The 19913-nt window shown below is 41.4% G+C and overlaps 1 protein-coding gene across 1 annotated transcript in view; it reads left to right on the top strand.

Moving 5' to 3' along the window:
* Positions 1-9522, top strand: part of WIF1 (WNT inhibitory factor 1) — a 109202-nt gene extending 99680 nt beyond the window's left edge. Inside the window, exons 4-10 of the mRNA XM_070755633.1 lie at positions 903-1043; positions 2762-2857; positions 3894-3989; positions 4620-4715; positions 5483-5578; positions 6506-6601; positions 8823-9522. Of these exons, the coding sequence (XP_070611734.1) occupies positions 903-1043; positions 2762-2857; positions 3894-3989; positions 4620-4715; positions 5483-5578; positions 6506-6601; positions 8823-8944 (743 nt within the window). The 3' untranslated portion in view covers positions 8945-9522. The remainder of the gene's footprint in view (positions 1-902; positions 1044-2761; positions 2858-3893; positions 3990-4619; positions 4716-5482; positions 5579-6505; positions 6602-8822) is intronic.
* Positions 9523-19913: the final 10391 nt, after the last annotated feature.

Here is a 19913-nt window from a genome sequence, read left to right as displayed (position 1 = left end):
GGCGCTGTTGGCCGAGGGTGGAGGGGAAGAGACGGGCAAGGCAGCTGGGTAGGAAGGCAGCTGCTCCAGGCTCTCCTGCCTGTCTAGGAGCTGAAAGTTCCACCCTTACCCACACCCGGCTTTGGCCCCCCGGGCTCCTAGCAAGAGGGGGCAGCGGGCAATGGATGGCTAGGGCTCCCACGGACACATTTTGGCAGCAAGATGGGGGAAATCCCCTCTCGCCTGTCGCTTCCTCGGCTCACCGCTTCTTCTTTTCTTTTTTTTTCCTAATGGGTTTGCATGCATTATTCACTTTTACATTGATTCCTATGGGAAAAATTGTTTCATCTTATGAACTTTTAACCTTACGAACCTCGTCCTGGAACCAATTAAGTTCATAAGACGAGGCACTACTGTATTTATATACTGCTGATTCTGCAAATACCCCAGTGGCTCACAGTAGATATACTGCTCAAAAAAATAAAGGGAACTCTCAAATAACACATCCTAAATCTGAATGAATGAAATATTCTCACTGAATTTTTTGTTCTGTACAAAGTTGAATGTGCATAACAGCATGTGAAATTGATTGTCAATCAGTGTTGCTTTCTAAGTGGATAGTTTGATTTCACAGAAGTTTGATTTACTTGAGTTATATTGTGTTGTTTAAGTGTTCCCTTTATTTTTTTAAGCAGTGTAGTACTAGCATTCAGACTTATATACGACTTCAAAGTGCTTTCAGCCCTCTAAATGGTTTGCAGGTCTGTGAGAGAGTTCTGTTTCACTTCTTTTCTAAATGCCATTAAGAAGGGCACCATATAGTGTATCTATTTTTCAAATTCATATTTTCCATATAATAAAATATTGTCCTTAACAACATTAATATGCCACTAAAATGTGTACCTGTTTCCTTTTGTTTGTAGTTGTTCAAGTTGGATTTCCTTGTCTTGGAAAACAAGATGGAGTGGCAGCGTTTGAAATTACAGTAATTGTGATGAATTCAGAAGGCACTATCATACTGCAAACACCACAGAATGCCATATTCTTCAAAACATGTCAACAAGGTATTTGAAAGGGAGTTGAATAAATATTTGTCTGTTTTCAGTAATTGGTAATATCAACATTTGATCCTATTTCCCAATCTTGAAGCAAAAAAGTCGCACGAATCCCAGCGGCCGGTTGGGTCCCACAGAGTTGGCCTTCTCCGGGTCCTGTCGACTAAAAAATGTCGTCTGGCGGGACCCAGGGGAAGAGCTTTCTCTGTGGTGGCCCCGACCCTCTGGAACCAGCTAACCCAGGGATCAGAACTGCCCCCAACCTCCTTGCCTTTCGTAAACTTCTTAAAACCCACCTCTGCTGTCAGGCATGGGGGAACTGAGACATCCCCTACCTTGCCTATGTAGCTCTATGTATGATATGTTTGTGTGTATGCTTTTTTATATATTGGGGTTTTTAGGCTTTTTAATGTAAAATTGTTATTTTAAACTTTAATATTAAATTTGTTACTGTATATTGTTTTTATCATTGTTGTGAGCTGCCCCGAGTCTTCAGAGAGGGGCGGCATACAAATCTAATAAATAATAATAATAAATAAAATATCAAGCATAGTAATAAGAGATCCTAATAAGCCAAATCTTATTAGTAGTGTAATATGCAGAATTCCTAAGCTAGGGTAGTGTTCCATTCCTGGTTTAGATGTTAAGGCAAGAGGCTAGAAAGCAGACCATGAGTTCAAGTACCACCTTAGCCGTGAAAGCCAACTGGCTGACTTTGGGCCAGTCACTCTTTCAACAAACCCCACTTCACAGGTGGTTGTTGTGGGCAAAATGGGAGAAGAAGCTGTGTTGACTGTGTTTTCTACCTTGAGTTATTAGTAAAAATAATAAAGGCAGAATACAAATCAATAAAATAAAATAAAATCTAAAAAAAATAAAGAGACATGTTCTAAGAAAAAGCACACAAATCAAATAGTTAACATAAGATAAATAATCAAGAAAAGAGGTGGCTTATGATAGCTTATATTTAGCTACATTATCCTGCTGGCTATTTTCATACCCCTGCAAAAACCCAAACAATACTTGCCACTAGTTTGGCTGATAAGGGGAAGCTGAGATTATAGTAGTTTTGTTTCTCATGAAACATTTTGCATAAGAGGTGAAAGGGAATTATAAGGCAGTAGAAACAACTAGTAGAACTGAAGTGGAGGTCATAGCTGGCAATTAAGATGGACCCAGATAGCTCTGGTTATTGAAGATCTGAGCAGTTTGGCAAATCTCATTTGGACTGGACCGTATTTAAACTGCAGAAGCTTTGTAGCTTGGGGAAAATCTGGAGAACATTGCTAAAGAAATCCAAAGAAAAACCTGAAGAGGAAGAAATAACATGGGAACTGTTTACTAAATACAGATGGGCCTGTTGGAGGTCAAAGATGAAGGAAGATCAAAGGCTGACCATTGAGAGAAGAGCCAGTTGCCAATTTGTCTTCCATTAAATTGGATTATTTCTTCCCAAAAAAATGTTTATAGAACTTTCCATGACTCTGTGAGTGGGAAAATAATTGTCTTTCATTACATCTTTCCCTTAATATTCCTTTAAATTATATTTTGACGTGCATGCCTTTGATTATAGTTTTCTTACACATCTTGTGTGCTACCAAAATGTCAGAGATTTTGACATAGAAATGTTCTTTTTGGAATCCCTAACTATCACATCTTTAATAGAAGCTGGTGTACTTAAGCAGCAAGTAAGTAAATTAATTTAATCTATGTCATTTTCTTTGAAGCTGAATGTCCTGGAGGATGCAGAAATGGGGGATTTTGTAATGAAAGGCATGTCTGTGAATGCCCAGATGGATTTTATGGTCCTCACTGTGAAAAAGGTAATCAAAAAGAGTTCTTCAATTCTCTTATTTATACAACAAAAAAAAGCTAAGCAGTTACTTCTTTCGAAAATATTGTTTTGGAGGAATTTTTGGATATGGCTTGGAAGCTTCCTAAAATTAAAGCTAAACACATAAGAAAAGTATTTAATGAACTGCAGCTTTTAAGAAAGCACTGTTTGTTTATACAAAAGATAAAGAAGTTTCCATTTAAAAACCTGAAAGGCAAACAAGAACAGAACTTTGGCAAAACATTAAGTACAATGCACATTAACTTGAAAATATGAAGTACCACAATTGTTTTATTCTACCATCAATTCTCAAGAGAATGTACAATTTTCATTATAAATTAAGCTTATATCTGCCCAAAAGGACAGACTGAGTAAGACCTGTTTCATTACTCTAATAATACTTTTAGTTTTAGTTCAGCTGTATTTGTCAGGACTAACCTTAACCCTCTTTATTTTAGAAGAGAGAAGAATGTACTATGGAACCTCTTTCTAAAATGTTCCTAACTTGTGCATTTGCAAAGCCTTTTGGAACCTGATTTCTCCTAGATACATTGACTTTATTTTCCTGACTTTGCATCAGTTTCCTGACCTTTGGATGACAGTTAATTACAGGAACTGAAAGATGAAATTGTTCCTTCCTAGCTTCCTGGGATCAGGAATATGACTAGCACTGACTGTGGCCTATGGCAGGTCCATAATCTATTAGTGTTTCATGCACTTAAGAAATGTACAGTATGTATGTACAGCTCATCAAAAATATTGTTAAGTAAAATTTCAATTTATTTTCACTAGCTGTAGTTTGGTATTCATAAAAGCTAGTCATAGAAAAATCCTACTTAAAAATCAAGCTCAAGTCTTACTTGTATCATTAGAAGATTTACCAGTGAATCAACATTTTTCCTTGCAGGAGAAAAGGTTATTTCTATTGTGGGATGAAAAGTGCTGTATATTTTAAGGTCTATCCTCTCAATATGTTAATGATAATTGTTCAGTGTAATATTGGTTCTTCACTCTCTTTAAATCAGCTCTGTGTACACCACATTGCATGAATGGTGGACTCTGCATCATGCCGGGATTATGTATCTGCCCATCTGGTTTCTATGGCATCAATTGTAACAAAGGTATGGTGGAAAAAAGTAGAAATAAATACCTGGAAAGAAACATGTACTGCCATCTCTTAGCATGTAATTGGCGTAAAGTCTGCATTATATTCCTGCATTCTCTGTGTTTATTTTTGGGTGCACTTTCCTTTTGATCACAACCATCAAATGAAAGAAGCATGACATAGCTGACTTTCAGTAAAATTAAATGTAGAAGGAGCCTGGAAGATTCTTGAACAATATCATTTTTATTGAATTAGGATCTTTTTAGGATGGTAGAAGCTTAATATCATTCACCATGCAAACAGATAAATCAGCCCCAAGCATCATACTTCCTTATTGTTGCAGGTCTGATGAACACAAGATGCATTACTCCAGATGTTTTTAATTTCAGTTTGAATCAGCATCAACCATCATAGTCAATATTGAAACCTTACAGAAGTTGTAGCCCACAACATTTAGGAGACACTAAGATGCCTACTTCAGAGAAAATGTGCTAGTTATCTGCATATATAAACATGGTACTGTGGATCAGGATGTTATATTTTGCTTTTTAGTTTTTAAAAAGACTGGAAATTTAATGAACATCACTAAAGCTTTATGTAAATCATCTGTTATACCTGTATGTAATATTTTAACACTACTTCACAGCAAACTGTACAAACACCTGTTTCAATGGAGGAATATGCTTTTATCCAGAAAAATGTATTTGTCCTGCAGGACTGGAAGGGGATCTGTGTGAAATTAGTGAGTCTTGTTTTCATTTATTTTAATTAAATTTGAAATATTTTACTTGAAATTTCTAAAATGTCAAAAGATGTTATGTGCAAGTGTAACTTATCTATGGGGCAGATTTTTGTTATTTATTTATTTAATTAATTAATTAATTAATTTTATTTTTATGCCGCCCTTCTCCTTAGACTCAGGGCGGGTTTATATACTAATACAAAAGATGAAAATTAGATACTATATGTTATTACTCAATATGAGAAATCCCAGATACATAAGCACTCCTGATTATAATAAGTTATTAACAGCCTTGGTCAGGGTCTCCAAACTCACAACTTTGAAACTTCTCCAAACTTTGAGAATTCTCCAAACAGCTTATCATGGATATACGGGTAGTCTTCAACTTAAACAGTTTATTGAATGACTGTTCACAGATTCATTCCTGACAGGTAGCCTTGTTGCTCCATCTGCTTAATGACTGGGAGATTTCTTAATGATCACAACAGGATTGTGGTCATTGAGTGAAATAGTCATGTGGGCATCTTGCTTAATGACTGCTTTATTCTAACACTGATATTCCAGTCCCATATGTGACCATAAGTCCAGGACTACCTGGACAATCTATAAATTCCTATTTTCAGATGCATCCATAGCAACTTAGATTACATTACAAAAAGCATTATGTGAAAGTCTCAATTGACCAAAGACATGATAACAACTGGTGGTGTTAGATTATATTTAATTTAAATAAAGCAAGGCACTAGTGTCACATTTTCTATTCCTAGGCAAATGCCATCAGCCATGTCGAAATGGAGGTAAATGTACTGGTAAAAATAAATGCAAGTGCTCCAAAGGTTACCAGGGAGACCTTTGTTCAAAACGTAAGTAGGATAACTTTTTAAGAAGTATTAATAGAAGATTTAGTTAGTCAGTCAGTCAATAAGTTTTATTGATCAAATAAAAACACGACAAATTCTGAGACAGCAAATAAAAATCATAATAAAATTAAATATTTATAAAATTGATGTGATTGTAGTACAGTGTAACTTAGAGTTGATAAAGCAAAAAGTAGTTAAATTCATAGAAATCAAATTATATTATTTGGACAATCATAACATTATCAGTTTAGAAGGGTGGTACAGAAGTCGAATGAATGAATGAATGAATGAATGAATGAATGAATGAATGAATGAATGAATGAATAATAAACCTGGAAATGTGATCAACTGGGAAGACATTACCTATAATAGGACATATTTATAATCAGAGCAATATACTAAAACATAGATTAGTATTTCATTAACTCCTTCAACACAAAGGCAAAGTCTTTGAATGGAATAGAGGCAGTCCTTGTTTAGCAATTACAATTGGAATCAGCAATTTGGTCATTAAGTGAAGAAGTCACAAACTGAAACCATGTCTCCATGTCTGTACTTATGATCTTACTTCAGTTTTCTTTACTGTCCTGCAAAGGTCATAAACTAAAAGTTTCATCATAAAGGTACTTTTTCATCACTTTCATAACTGTAAATTGTTAAATGGGGCAGTTGCTAAACAAGGACTACCTACTCTATATGTCAAAATTTTCTTTCAAGAGCAAAATGGTGGAAGGTCAGTAAATCTTGCCACAGTTTATGTTTCCTGAATTTGAGTACTGGTATCTGTTGGTTTAGGTATCTTGATGGCTGAAAGAAAAGGGAAGGGTGGCCGATTCAGAGGGTCATTGTCTTCACATCATATTAGTACAAATTATTCAATTTAAGGTTATTTTGGAGAAAGACATTTGATATTTGTATAACCCATTACAGCTGTCTGTGAACCTACCTGTGGATTGTATGGAATCTGTATTGAGCCAAATGTATGTCAATGTCAAGATGGAAGGCATGGAAGAAACTGCAATAAAAGTAAGTACTGATAAATCTAAGTTTTTAGATATGGCTATATGTAAGAGTGTTATAATGGTTTAATCATTATAATGATATAGTGACAATGTAATCATATCTGAAGGATGTAATCTTCAGCTGAAATCCTAGCATGCAAAATAACTATTGACTATTAAATATCTAAGTCTAGAATGACTGATGATGATAAGTTATCAGTTATTGTTTCTAAACAACTGGGTTCCAGACAACAATTTTCAGTAATACCACAGTGCCACATTTTTAAAAAAAATTGGCTGTTGTTTTGACAGTGTAAGTACTTTTTCTCTTCCATTCCATCATTGCTGATTATCAGAGACTATCTGGACAAATCCCTTTAGTTTTTGTGACATGGTTTTTCACCCCCAGAATAGTTTGCAATTGCCTCCTTCTTAAGGTTGAGAAACAGTGACATGACCAAAGCCACCCACCTGGCTTTGTGCCCACGGCAGGACTAGAATTCACATTCTCCTGGGTTCCTTTTACCCATTATCTCACAGCTACCTACTGTAAATTTACTCTCTAAATGCCAATGGCAGGCCAAAGTCTCTAGCTTCAAATGATGCCTTCGGCCTGACAGCAAACTATTGAACTATTGGTAGTATATTTCCTCAATTGTGAATCAGCCTTGGCCAATAATCATCCCATTTTAAGCTCTTACCTTGAAGAACAAGGGCTTGGTCATGAATACCTTCACTGTAAAACATTATCTCAAATTTTACGACCATTGTTTCACCATAAAGACTTCTTACAGTCTACCACCTATATCCATTCACCTCTCTCTCTCTCTCTCTCTCCCTCTCTCCCCCACCCCTGCATACACACAGATGCATGCATGCATGCACACCTACACACACACACACACACAAATACTAATTGTGACCTCATTGCGCCGGAAACTAAATGAAAACACGGAGACAGAGCTGGATTTAACTTGGGTCCCTTTATTAATTAAATATAACTTTAATTAAATAAACAAACAAATAACTGGGACCTGCAGAGATCAACTAAAGAACATATGGGGAGGAAATGATTTCATAAAACTTCCTGGGCAACTATGGGCGTAGCTCCTTGCTGATCCAGGTGAAGGGGCCACGCCCTCACCCGGATCCTAGCCATGCCACACACATGGGAGGTCTTGCCATCCAATCCCTGACAGGCAGTTGGGAGGGGCAAGACCCAGGGACATCTTTTCCCCAGTCACTCAGGCCGGTGCTGACACCATGAGCTCTTGGATAAAGCCTGTCCATCATCTCCAAAGATGCCCAAGGGAGAACACGCAGTTGCTAACCACCGCCCAATTTCTGCCCCTAACCTGCCTACCCAGTGACCAAAGGTAGCCAATTGATCGAATCAACTACATGCAAAACACCCCCTAACCAAAGATAGTCTGCATCGCAGTGTGGAATAGACGAAAAAACAGTCACAGCTAAAACGCCTCCCTATGGCACACTGAAAGATAGGGAGGGCGGGCGGGCAGTGTTCGCAGCTCGGATGCCGGGGCGAAAACAAAGGCCTGGAGCCATCACAGCCCCTTTTATAGGGCTGGCAAGGCCTGCCCCCTGCAGCGTCATCAGCCAGTGCCATCGCCAGCATGGGCCAAGATCTCACGAAATCTCGTGAGATCTCATCCCCCAAAATGGCGGCTGCACCAGGAGCCATGTTCCCCCGGCCCCGGTGAAAATCCCAGCCGGACGGTAAGTTGGCCGGCAGGCTATTATCTAAAAGCATGTTTTTCTAAAGGCATAGAAAATATATTAGCATGTTCAACCATAAAATATTAAATAGAAAAAGAGTTTTTTTATTCTACCAGAAACACTGAATTGGGAAGATATGGAAATGAGATATCATGGAAGTTTGAGTGGCTGGATTCTATTGTACAATATTGTTGCAGAAAACAATTAAATATTATGCCACCTTAGGCTATTAAAGTTACACATTTATGATGGAATAATATGTTAAGTGTTATGAAACTGATGACACATGAATTGGTTTTCTGAACTGTAGAGGAAAAAGATGTAACATGATAGATCCATAAAAATATAGAAATGTAATATTATCCACTGTGAAATAGAGTTGATACAATTTTACTAGCTAAAGACATTGTTAAACCTGGGATCTTTGTTTCAAATGTAGAATACTTTTGCATGTGAAATATTAAACAGTGACAGTGACTCTTTAGTTTTGAACTGGTTTATTTTTTTAGGGTATGGAGCTAATCTTCTTAATGCCCTGAGGCCGACAGGCACCAAGCACAGGCAGCAGACGCCTTCACCTAAACAGGCTGAAGAGAGCCAAGGGGTCCCTGAATCCAATTATATCTGGTGAACTGCAACATCTGAAATGTTTTACATTACACAACGTTCTAGGCTTCATTAACCTCTCATGTGTTCAATATTAAAAATTACGTTTTAAGATTACTGGCCTGAATTTTATTAGCTACATTATAAATCTGAGCACTAATACTTATTACTCTTTGAAACTTTTGTTTCTCTAACACATTTATATAGGCTTGTTTTCAGTGCTTTGACTGGTTTCTTTTTGTATTATATTTCAGTTCTTTATTGAAATAAGGGGGGGAGGTGTTTTACATGTACATGCTCAGAAATTCCTCAGAATTCATAAGGGTGCATTTTAAAATGACAGTCTAGAACATGTAGTTTTTCTTTAATCAACTAGCTTAAACAAATATAAGAAATAGAAATGTAAGTTTAATTTCTATTTCTATTTCAGATTGAAGGGCTTCTTGTAGGGCTGTGGTATTGAAACAATATAATATATTGGAAATAAAATGGAATTATGAACTCACTCTTTGTATTGGCTTATAGCAATATAATATAAACAAAACAGGTCTATGTAATAAAAATTGTACTTTTGATTATATAATAAATAAAGATGCTGCTTTATTTTGTTTGTATTGAAATATAACAATTCATGAAACTTCCTAACGAAAATTTTGAAAAGGGTTTTACAGTGATCCCCCGGTTATTGCGTCCCCAACCATTGCGAACAGGGTAATTTGCGAATTTTGAACCCGGAAGTCAAAATACCATCTACGCATGCGTGCCCTTTTTTCTATGGGCACGCATGCGTAGATGGCGCCTGGCAGATCAGCTGCTGGGCGGCTTCCCTGGGTCTTCCCCCTCTTGCTGGCGTCAGCGAGGAGTTTCCCCACCGCCCACGCAAACTCCTCGCTGCCACTCGCCCGCCCTTCGCCCGCCCACGCCGTTCGCTCCCCCTCTTGCTGGCGGGAGGGTGAGAAGCCCTCCCCAGCACCCGCTCGCCCGCCCTTCGCTGCTCGCCCGCCCTTCGCCCTGGCTGCTTCTTCCCAGCGGAGAAATTCCAGCCCCCACCTGGTCCCGCCCGATCCTCCTCCCTGAGGCAGCTCGCCCTCCCATGGCCGCTTCCTCCACCCTCCATCGCAAGCCCTCGCCACCGCAGCCAATGCGCGCTGCGATCTTCAAGCCCGGCTCCTTTCGGCCCAGCATCCCGGGCCAAGCAGCTGCCTTCCGTGACTGAGCCTGGCTCGCCCGGAAGATCGTAGCGCACGTTGGCTGCAGCGGCAAGGGAAGCCAAGCCGGCAGCAATGTCGCCGCCGCTGCAGCCAACGCGCGCTACGATCTTCCGGGCGAGCCAGGCTCAGTGACGGAAGGCAGCCGCTTGGCCCGGGATGCTAGGCGAGAGGAGCCGGGCTTGATCCGCTGAGCCTGGCTGGCCCGGAAGATCGTAGCGCGCGTTGGCTGCAGCGGCGGCGACATTGCTGCCGGCTTGGCTTCCCTCGCCGCTGCAGCCAACGCGCGCTACGATCTTCCGGGCCAGCCAGGCTCAGCGGATCAAGCCCGGCTCCTCTCGGCCCAGCATCCCGGGCCAAGCGGCTGCCTTCCGTCACTGAGCCTGGCTCGCCCGGAAGATCGTAGCGCACGTTGGCTGCGCTGGCGAGGGAAGCCAAGCAGGCGCGCCATTCTCCGCTGACTCCTAAAGCGGGGAAGTTCGCCAGGAGTCAGCGGAGAACGGCGCAACTGTTTTAAAACGATCGGAGCTTTCCAATGAGTCCCGAAGACAAACGGCAAACTTCCGCGTTTGTCTTCGGGACTCATTGGAAAGCCGCGTGGGTGTTTTAAAACATCCCCGCCGACATGGGGGGCTTGCTAGCACCCCCCCAAACCCGGGTTGGAGGTTCGGGGGGGTGCTAGCGAGCCCCCCATGTCGGCGGCCGCGCCGCCCCCCAATCTTCGGCTCCTCGCTAGCGCTGCGGAAGTTAAAAACACCATCTGCACATGCGCAGATGGTGTTTTTACTTCCACAGCGCTACTTCGCGAAAACCCGCTCGTTGCGGGGGGTCCTGGAACGGAACCCTCGCAACGAGCGGGGGATCACTGTATAACAAACTGAGGTAGTTAATGCAGTTACATCAACGACCCCAATTGTTACCCCACTGACTCACCAGGAAGTTTCTACACAGCAGGCAATTGCTGAGCCATCAAACCACACCCAGCCACCAGTATTTATAGAAGGAAGGCAGCTCAGGTCTCGCAGTGTTCGCCAGAGAACAAGGACAGAAACACCAGCCTGAAGATGACGAGTGGGACCTCGTCGAAACGTCGCCAGAAATTTCCAAATCCTACACGGGAAGAAACCCGAATATACCAAGACCGTCATACCTGTACCCGTGAAAATCTACGAAAACATATACACACACACACACACACACACATACAGTGGTACCTCATCTTACGAACGCCTCTTCTAACGAACTTTTCAAGATACAAACCCGGTGTTTAAGATTTGTTTGCCTCTTCTTCCGCTGCTGCTGGGATGAAGGGGTTTCTTTTTTCCCCCTTTTTTGGAGAAAGAAAAGGAGGGGGAAAGACTGCATTTAAATAACTAGGAGAACAGCGTGTTTGCAGGCACTGAAAGGGTGTCTTTTGAAGAAAGAAAAGGGAGGGGCCACTTGGAGGGGGGAAATGACTGCATTTAAATAACTAGGAGAACACCGTGTTTGCAGGCACTGAAAGAGTGTCTTTTGAAGAAAGAAAAGGGAGGGGCCGCTTGGAGGGGGAAATGACTGCATTTAAATAACTAGGAGAACAGCGTGTTTGCAGGCACTGAAAGAGTGTCTTTTGAAGAAAGAAAAGGGAGGGGCCGCTTGGAGGGGGAAATGACTGCATTTAAATAACTAGGAGAACACCGTGTTTGCAGGCACTGAAAGAGTGTCTTTTGAAGAAAGAAAAGGGAGGGGCCACTTGGAGGGGGGAAATGACTGCATTTAAATAACTAGGAGAACACCGTGTTTGCAGGCACTGAAAGAGTGTCTTTTGAAGAAAGAAAAGGGAGGGGCCGCTTGGAGGGGGAAATGACTGCATTTAAATAACTAGGAGAACAGCGTGTTTCCAGGCACTGAAAGAGTGTCTTTTGAAGAAAGAAAAGGGAGGGGCCGCTTGGAGGGGGAAATGACTGCATTTAAATAACTAGGAGAACACCGTGTTTGCAGGCACTGAAAGAGTGTCTTTTGAAGAAAGAAAAGGGAGGGGCCACTTGGAGGGGGGAAATGACTGCATTTAAATAACTAGGAGAACACCGTGTTTGCAGGCACTGAAAGAGTGTCTTTTGAAGAAAGAAAAGGGAGGGGCCGCTTGGAGGGGGAAATGACTGCATTTAAATAACTAGGAGAACAGCGTGTTTCCAGGCACTGAAAGAGTGTCTTTTGAAGAAAGAAAAGGAAGGGGCGCCCCCCTTGCCTTTCTTCCTTCCCACTCACCCTTTAACCTAGCCTTGCTTCTTCCACCCACCCCCTTTAGCTGCTCCTCCATGCCCTCTGTTTGCCTCCCTTCTAAAGTTTGGGATTTTCCTGAAGGATTTGCACACATTATTTGCTTTTACATTGATTCCTATGGGAAACATTGTTTCATCTTACGAACTTTTCACCTTACGAACCTCCTCCTGGAACCAATTAAGTTCGTATCATGAGGTACCGCTGTATATATATATATATATATGTCACATGTTTTTTTGCTGAATTTGAAAATTAAGGGAGACTAGGATAGATCTATTTCGGCCTTATTTTGGCCTCATCAGCTAGCCATACTCGCTGGGACTTAAACCTGCAACCTTTGCCTTGTAAGGCAGAGAATTATCTTCTAGGCTACAGTATCCAATCCCTTCAGCTCTGCACCAGGGAAGGGTTACATATTTTTGTGTCGAATCACCATGGTGTATTGATATATATATCTATGTATATATACATATATGTATCAAATGTTTTTAGCTGGAATTTTAAAATTAAGGGAGACTAGGATGGTCCCATTTCGGCCTTGTTCTGGCCTCATCAGCTAGCCACACCCTTCCTTACTGGGATTCGATCTGGCAGCCTCTGCCTTGTAAGGCAGAGAATTAGCAGTTGAGCCACCAGACCTGATCCCTCCAGCTCTGTACCAGGGAGGGGCTATATGGTGTTTTTTTTCTGTCAGATCACCCTGGTATATTGAAGGAATGTCACAGCTTCTTTTTGCCTCTAGGCCCAACCCAGGACCATTTCAAGGCAGTTAATTTATTCATAGACGACAACTATATTCTGTATGTATCAAATGTTTTTAGCTAGAATTTTAAAATTAAGGGAGACTAGGATGGTCCCATCAATATACCAGGGTGATCCGACATAAAAAAACATATAGCCCCTCCCTGGTACAGAGCCTGAGGGATCAGGTCTGGTGGCTCAACTGCTAATTCTCTGCCTTACAAGGCAGAGGCTGCCAGATCGAATCCCAGTAAGGAAGGGTGTGGCTAGCTGATGAGGCCAGAACAAGGCCGAAATGGGACCATCCTAGTCTCCCTGGTACAGAGCTGGAGGGAAGTGACGTGCCGGTGCCGGGAGGCTGTTGGGGCCTGGATGAGTGTCAACAGACTCAAGCTCAACCCGGATAAGACGGAGTGGCTGTGGGTTTTGCCTCCCAAGGACAATCCCATCCTATCCCATTACTTGGGCGTCCTCCTCGATCCACAGCTCACATTAGAAAACCATCTCTCAGCTGTGGCGAGGGGGGCGTTAGCCCAGGTTCGCCTGGTGCACCAGTTGCGGCCCTATCTGGACCGGGACTCATTGCTCACAGTCACTCATGCCCTCATCACCTCGCGGTTCGACTACTGTAATGCTCTCTACATGGGGCTACCTTTGAAAAGTGTTCGGAAACTTCAGATCGTGCAGAATGCAGCTGCGAGAGCAGTCATGGGCTTACCTAGGTATGCCCATGTTTCACCATCACTCCGCAGTCTGCATTGGCTGCCGATCAATTTCCGGTCACAATTCAAAGTGTTGGTTATGACCTTTAAAGCCCTTCATGGCATCGGACCAGAATATCTCCGAGACCGCCTCCTGCTGCACGAATCCCAGCGACCAATTAGGTCCCACAGAGTGGGCCTTCTCTGGGTCCCGTCAACTAAACAATGTCGGTTGGCGGGCCCCAGGGGAAGAGCCTTCTCTGTGATGGCACCGGCTCTCTGGAACCAACTCCCCCCGTAGATTAGAACTGCCCCTACTCTTCCTGCCTTCCGTAAACTCCTTAAAACCCACCTTTGCCGTCAGGCATGGGGGAATTGAAACATCTCCCCCTGGGCACGTTTAATTTATACATGGTATGCTTGTGTGTGTGTCTGTTAGTATATGGTTTTTTAAAAATCTTTAAATATTTTAATTAATTGGATTATTTATGATTTGTTTCATTTGTTGTGAGCCGCCCCGAATCTTCGGAGAGGGGCGGCATACAAATCCAAATAATAAATAAATAAAATAAATAAATGTTGTAATCTCCCTTCTACATCCGTTAATTGATGTATCATCCTATTTTCCTTTTCTTTCTTAATTTTGTGTGCCAGCCATCTACCTGGTTTGTTTGCATTTTCAAAGAATGTTTGCCTGGCTAGCTTAATATTCTGACTATATTCTTGTTGGTCTATTAGGTTTAGTTCATGTTTATATCCCAATAAAGATTCATATATTTCTTTTTTCTCCGGTAATTCTTGATGTTGCTTTTCTAATTTTTTAATGTTTTCTATTATCACATTATATTCCTTTCTCCTCTTTTTATTTCTTTCTATGTTATATGCTATAGTGATACCTCTTATGTAGGCCTTGAGAGTATCCCACAAGTTCTGGATGGTTGTTGGTTGTTTTTGGTTTTCATCTATAAAAAGTTCAATCTCTTTTATAATTCTTTCACTATATTCTTCTTCTAATAATATATTTGTATTTAATTTCCATCTTTTATTATGATTTTTAGTCCCTTTCCAAATCACAACTAGTGGGTTGTGGTCTGCCCAAACATTTATATCTATTTCGACCATTTCAATGTCTCGTAGCATTTCACTATTTGCCCATATCATATCTATCCTTGAATAGGATCCATGTGGCACTGAATAGAATGTATATTGGGTTTTTTTGTATCCGTCAGCCTCCATAAGTCTGTCATGTAATTCTTCTATCATATCTTTAAATGTGTTGGGCAGTGTAGTCCTATTTGTATTTTTATTTTTACTTTTCTTATAATCTTTATCTTTATCTATAATTCCATTAAAGTCTCCTATTATGCAAATGTTTTTATTTTCTAGTGTTAATATCTTTTCATGTAGTTTTTTTATAAAATTCTTTTTGTTTTTTGTTTGGGGCATATATATTTATTAAATTTATTTTCCTTTCATTTAATTTGATTTCTGTAATTAAGAGTCTTCCTTTCAAATCTGAATAAATTTCTTTCGCTGTTATTTCTTTTTTAATATATGTTACTACTCCTTTCTTTTTTTTATTTCCTAGTGATGTATATAATACTCCCAGTTTTGTATTATCTAAGTATTTTTTTTCTGTTTCTTTTATATGTGTCTCTTGAAGACATATAATGTCTGCCTTTTCTTTAATTAATTTTGTATATATTTTCCTTCTTTTCTCTGGGGAATTTAATCCTTTAATATTTATCGAAATCAATTTAATTTCTTTATTCATTTGTTTAGTTTGTTGTTTCTCTTAGTTTTCCTTCCTTTTGTTTTTACTTGTTAGTTTTTGCTGCCATCTGCTTTCTAGTTTTTACTCCCTCCTCTTTTTGAATTTGGTCTCTACCTTCTTTGGGTCTTTCCTTTCCTTCCTCTTCCCTCTCTTCCTGTCTATCTTCTTGGCTTATTCCTTCTGATCTATCCTCACTTTCTGTCTCAATTGTTTCCTCTATTCCTTGCAATTGTTCATTTATTTCCTGTGCTCTTTCTAATGTATCTACCTTGATCCTCTTTCCCTCCCAGGTTATTATCATTCCTTCAGGGATGATCCATCTAAAGTTTAAGTGTTTTCTGTTTAGAGTCGATGCCAAAAATTTGTAGTCATTTCTTTGCTCCCATTCCCCAACTTTTTTAAATATAAGACTCCATACTGATTAAATTACCCCTAATAACTGCTTTCTTCATGTCCCAAATAATTGATTGCCTCATTTCACCATTTTCATTTATATTATAAAATTCCTGAATATCTCTCTGAATTTTTTCCTTATTTTTTTTGCTTACTGAAACAATTGTATTATATCTCCAAATTCTTTGCCTACTAATGGAGTCTATTTTTATGACTGCTTTTATGGGTGCATGATCAGATATCCAATTACAGTGGTCCCTCGATCATCGCGAGGGTTCCGTTCCAGGACCCCAAGCGATGATCGATTTTTCGCGAAGTAGCGGTGCGGAAGTAAAAACACCATCTGCGCATGCGCAGATGGTGTTTTTACTTCCACCGCAGCCCGCCCTTCGCCCGCCCACCCCGTTGCTCGCGCCTGGGGTTTCCCCGCGCGCGTGCCGCCCGCCCGCCCACGCTGTTGCTGGGGCCGCTTCCCAGCTGGGGAGCGGAGCTGGGGTTTCCCCAAGCGCGCGCGCGTTGCTGGGGCCGCTCCCCAGCTGGGGAGTGGAGCTGGGGTTTCCCCAAGCGCGCGCGCGTTGCTGGGGCCGCTTCCCAGCTGGGAAGCGGCCCCAGCAACGCGCGCGCGCTTGGGGAAACCCCAGCTCCGCTGCCCAGCTGGGAAGCGGCCCCAGCAACGCGCGCGCGCTTGGGGACACCCCAGCTCCGCTCCCCAGCTGGGGAGCGGCCCCAGCAACGTGCGCCCGCTTGGGGAAACCCCAGCTCCGCTCCCCAGCTGGGGAGCGGCCCCAGCAACGCGCGCCCGCTTGGGGAAACCCCAGCTCCGCTCCCCAGCTGGGGAGCGGAGCTGGGGTGTCCCCGCGCGTGCCGCCCGCCCGCCCACGCCGTTGCTCGCGCCGCCGCTGGGGTCTTACCGGGGCAAGAGGGGGAAGACCCAGGGAAGCCGCCCAGCTTCCCAGCTGGGGAACTCCACCATCTACGCATGCCTGACCATAGAAAAAAGGCACGCATGTGCAGATGGTGGAGTTTACTTCCGGGTTGAAAACTCGCGAAATAGCCCTTTCGCGATGCTCGAGGACGCGAAACTCGAGGGTTCACTGTACTCTTAATTTCTGCTTTTTTAATTTGAATATTTCCTGTTTTATTCATAAATATATAGTCAATACAACTAAACTTATTATGTCTTACAGAATAATACGTTCCTTTATTTAAATTATCAGCATGTAGGTCTATCATATTTAACCTATTTAAATTTAGTTGTTTCTTTTCTTTGTTATTAGCCATTATTTCTACATTGAAATCCCCAGCAAATATCACCATCCCTTCTGAAAATAAATCCAATTTACGTTTTGCATTCATAATAAATTGTTTAGCATTTACATTTGGAGCGTATATTACTGCTAATCTTCCTTCTTTGTCCCCTTTTGTTTGTATCACCTAAAATGGGTTCCTTTGATTTATGAATATGGCTACTCCCCTACTATTTTTTTCCCCTCTAGATTCAAAAATACCTTTCCATTCATTGCTATCTATCAATTTATCTGTTCTTTTCCGTCCCTTATGGGTTTCAGTGAGAAATAAAAAATCCACATGATTTTCTTTCGCTAATTTCAATAGTCTGTGCCTTTTTAGAGGCGATGCAAGACCATTTATATTTAATGCCATAATTGTTCGATCACTCATAATATTTCCATTTAACGTTTCTCCCTCCTGTAACCCAGAGTTCTGTTAAATTCTTCATTTTTATAAAAGAATCTACCCACCCAGGTGCCTCCCCCTGAATTTCTCTCACTATGAGAGAAAAGCGGGGGGGGGGAAAATCCGCTGTTTTGGTCAGGCACCATTGAGGGCATGGTTCCACTGAAACTATTGCTCCCCCCCTAACACCCTTTCTTTAAAAAAAGGAAATAAAACCCCACACTCCCCTCCCCAAGTCTCCCTTAATTTGTTTAAAGTTAAAACAGATGTTAAATTGAATCAGGACCAAACCTTAGCCTTTTTCTTACTATATAAAACAAACAGAACAAAAACATTTTACAAACGTTTCATTTCTTTTTTTGCCTCGTAACTCTCGTCTCCATTTTGGAAGAATCTGGCGGTTCTTTCTCTTTCTCCAAGAGAGCTTGCCTTTTCAGTTCAAATTCCTTAATGGGGAATGTTGATTGCAGAAGTTCAAACAGATTTTTAACCCCCTCTCCTCCTGTTGCACCCCCCTCTTCAATCGCCTCTGTTGCTTTTTCTGCCTGTTGCTTTAAATCTGGATTCAAACCAAGTTTTACCAGCATCTCCTTCCCTTCCTCCAACGACTTTGCTCGGTACATTTTCCCTTCTTGAAAAACCATTATAATGGCCAGATATTGCCAGCTGAAATGAATGTTTCCCTTGAACAAAACTTCTGCAATCGGACGCATCTGGCTCCTTGCTTGCAAAGTTTGCACCGACAAATCTTTCAAAACCCGGATCGAGGCTCCTTTAAAACTAAGGTTGGTTATTTTCCTTAGCTCTTTATAGACTGTTTCGGCTGTTTTTCTGAGAGGAATTTGATTACGATGTCTCTTCGCGCTCCAAAAACCCAGTGTGCATGTTCTATTTGGTGATCCTGAATTTCAATCTTATACTCCTTAAACCATTGCTGAATATTTTGGATCATATTTCTGCCATCGGCAAAATCTGCTTTAAACCCTCTCAGACGTAAGTTTGCTCTTCTTGATCTATCTTCCAACATATTTATACGTTGGCAGTCCTGTTCCCTTCCTTCTTCTATCTTTAAAACCCTAATACCCTGGGCTTGCTGTTCTTTTTTCACTTCTTGCTGTTCTATTTTCACTTTTTGCAACTCGGTCTCAGTCTTAACTACCACCTCTTGCATTTCTTTCAACTGCTGACCGATCATAACAAAAGTTTTCATCAAAGCGTCCATTCTCTCTGTGAGTTCTACTGCAACTACTTCCGCCATTTCCCTCCTCCTCTTAACTTATTGTTTACTCACAGTTCCAAATTCAGGCTGTTTTCACGTTATTTCTGCTCTCCTTCGATAAGCCCAAGGTATTTTCAGGTTCCAAAGTTTTAACTTTTTTGCTTAGTCCAATTTATTTGAGACTCCAAGAGGTTCAATTGGGTTTAAAATCCAATGTTTATTTTCTCATTTGAGGAGCATTCAGTGGAGCGTCTACTCTCCTTGACGCATGTATAAAAACCCCCGTCATTTCTTTACTCCCTAACTCTTCTAGGTATCTGTTTTAATATGTTGATCTCCCTTTCTTTGTCCTCCCTCTTGTAGCCATAAGAATACTATCCCTTATCTTTTTCCTTGCAAATCTAACATGTATTTCCCTAGGCAGATGGTGGTGTCAGGCATAGTTTGTCTGTATCCTGAAAGCTTCGTCTATTTCGTTTTTAACCTCGTTTTATCTTTTTGGAGTATTTCTCCTATCAATTCCGCTATTTTATCCTCTATATCTTAATCTCTTGTTTCTATGATGTTTTGGGACCTCCAAAAATACGATGCCTTATCCATTTCTATGTGTCAGACCAGCAGGCTGATTGCTCATGTTTCCTCCTGGTAGCGGAGTTTGCATTTAATAACTCCCGGCATACCTCCATAAGACTCACGCCATTTTATGTAAACTATGGCTTCCATCCCCAGTTTTTCTCGTTAACCCTGTTAGATTCCCCAGTACCCACAGCAGAGGACTTCTTATCGGAACTGCAAGCAGTTCATGAGATGGTGAAGCAGTATTTGATTAAGGCCAAAGAGGACTACAAACGGGTGGCGGACAGGTCCCGGCGAGACGTCCCCCCGTTGGCTGTTGGTGACCAGGTGTGGTTATCCACCAAACACATCGCTTCAGAATTACCTTGACATAAACTGGATCCACGCTTCATGGGCCCTTTCCCGATTAAGAAGGTCATCAATCC

Source organism: Erythrolamprus reginae, chromosome 6 (assembly GCF_031021105.1).
Source record: "Erythrolamprus reginae isolate rEryReg1 chromosome 6, rEryReg1.hap1, whole genome shotgun sequence".
Classification (NCBI taxonomy): domain Eukaryota; kingdom Metazoa; phylum Chordata; class Lepidosauria; order Squamata; family Dipsadidae; genus Erythrolamprus; species Erythrolamprus reginae.
Note: the sequence above shows the minus strand (reverse complement) of the source record. Positions and strands in the feature narration are given on the sequence as shown.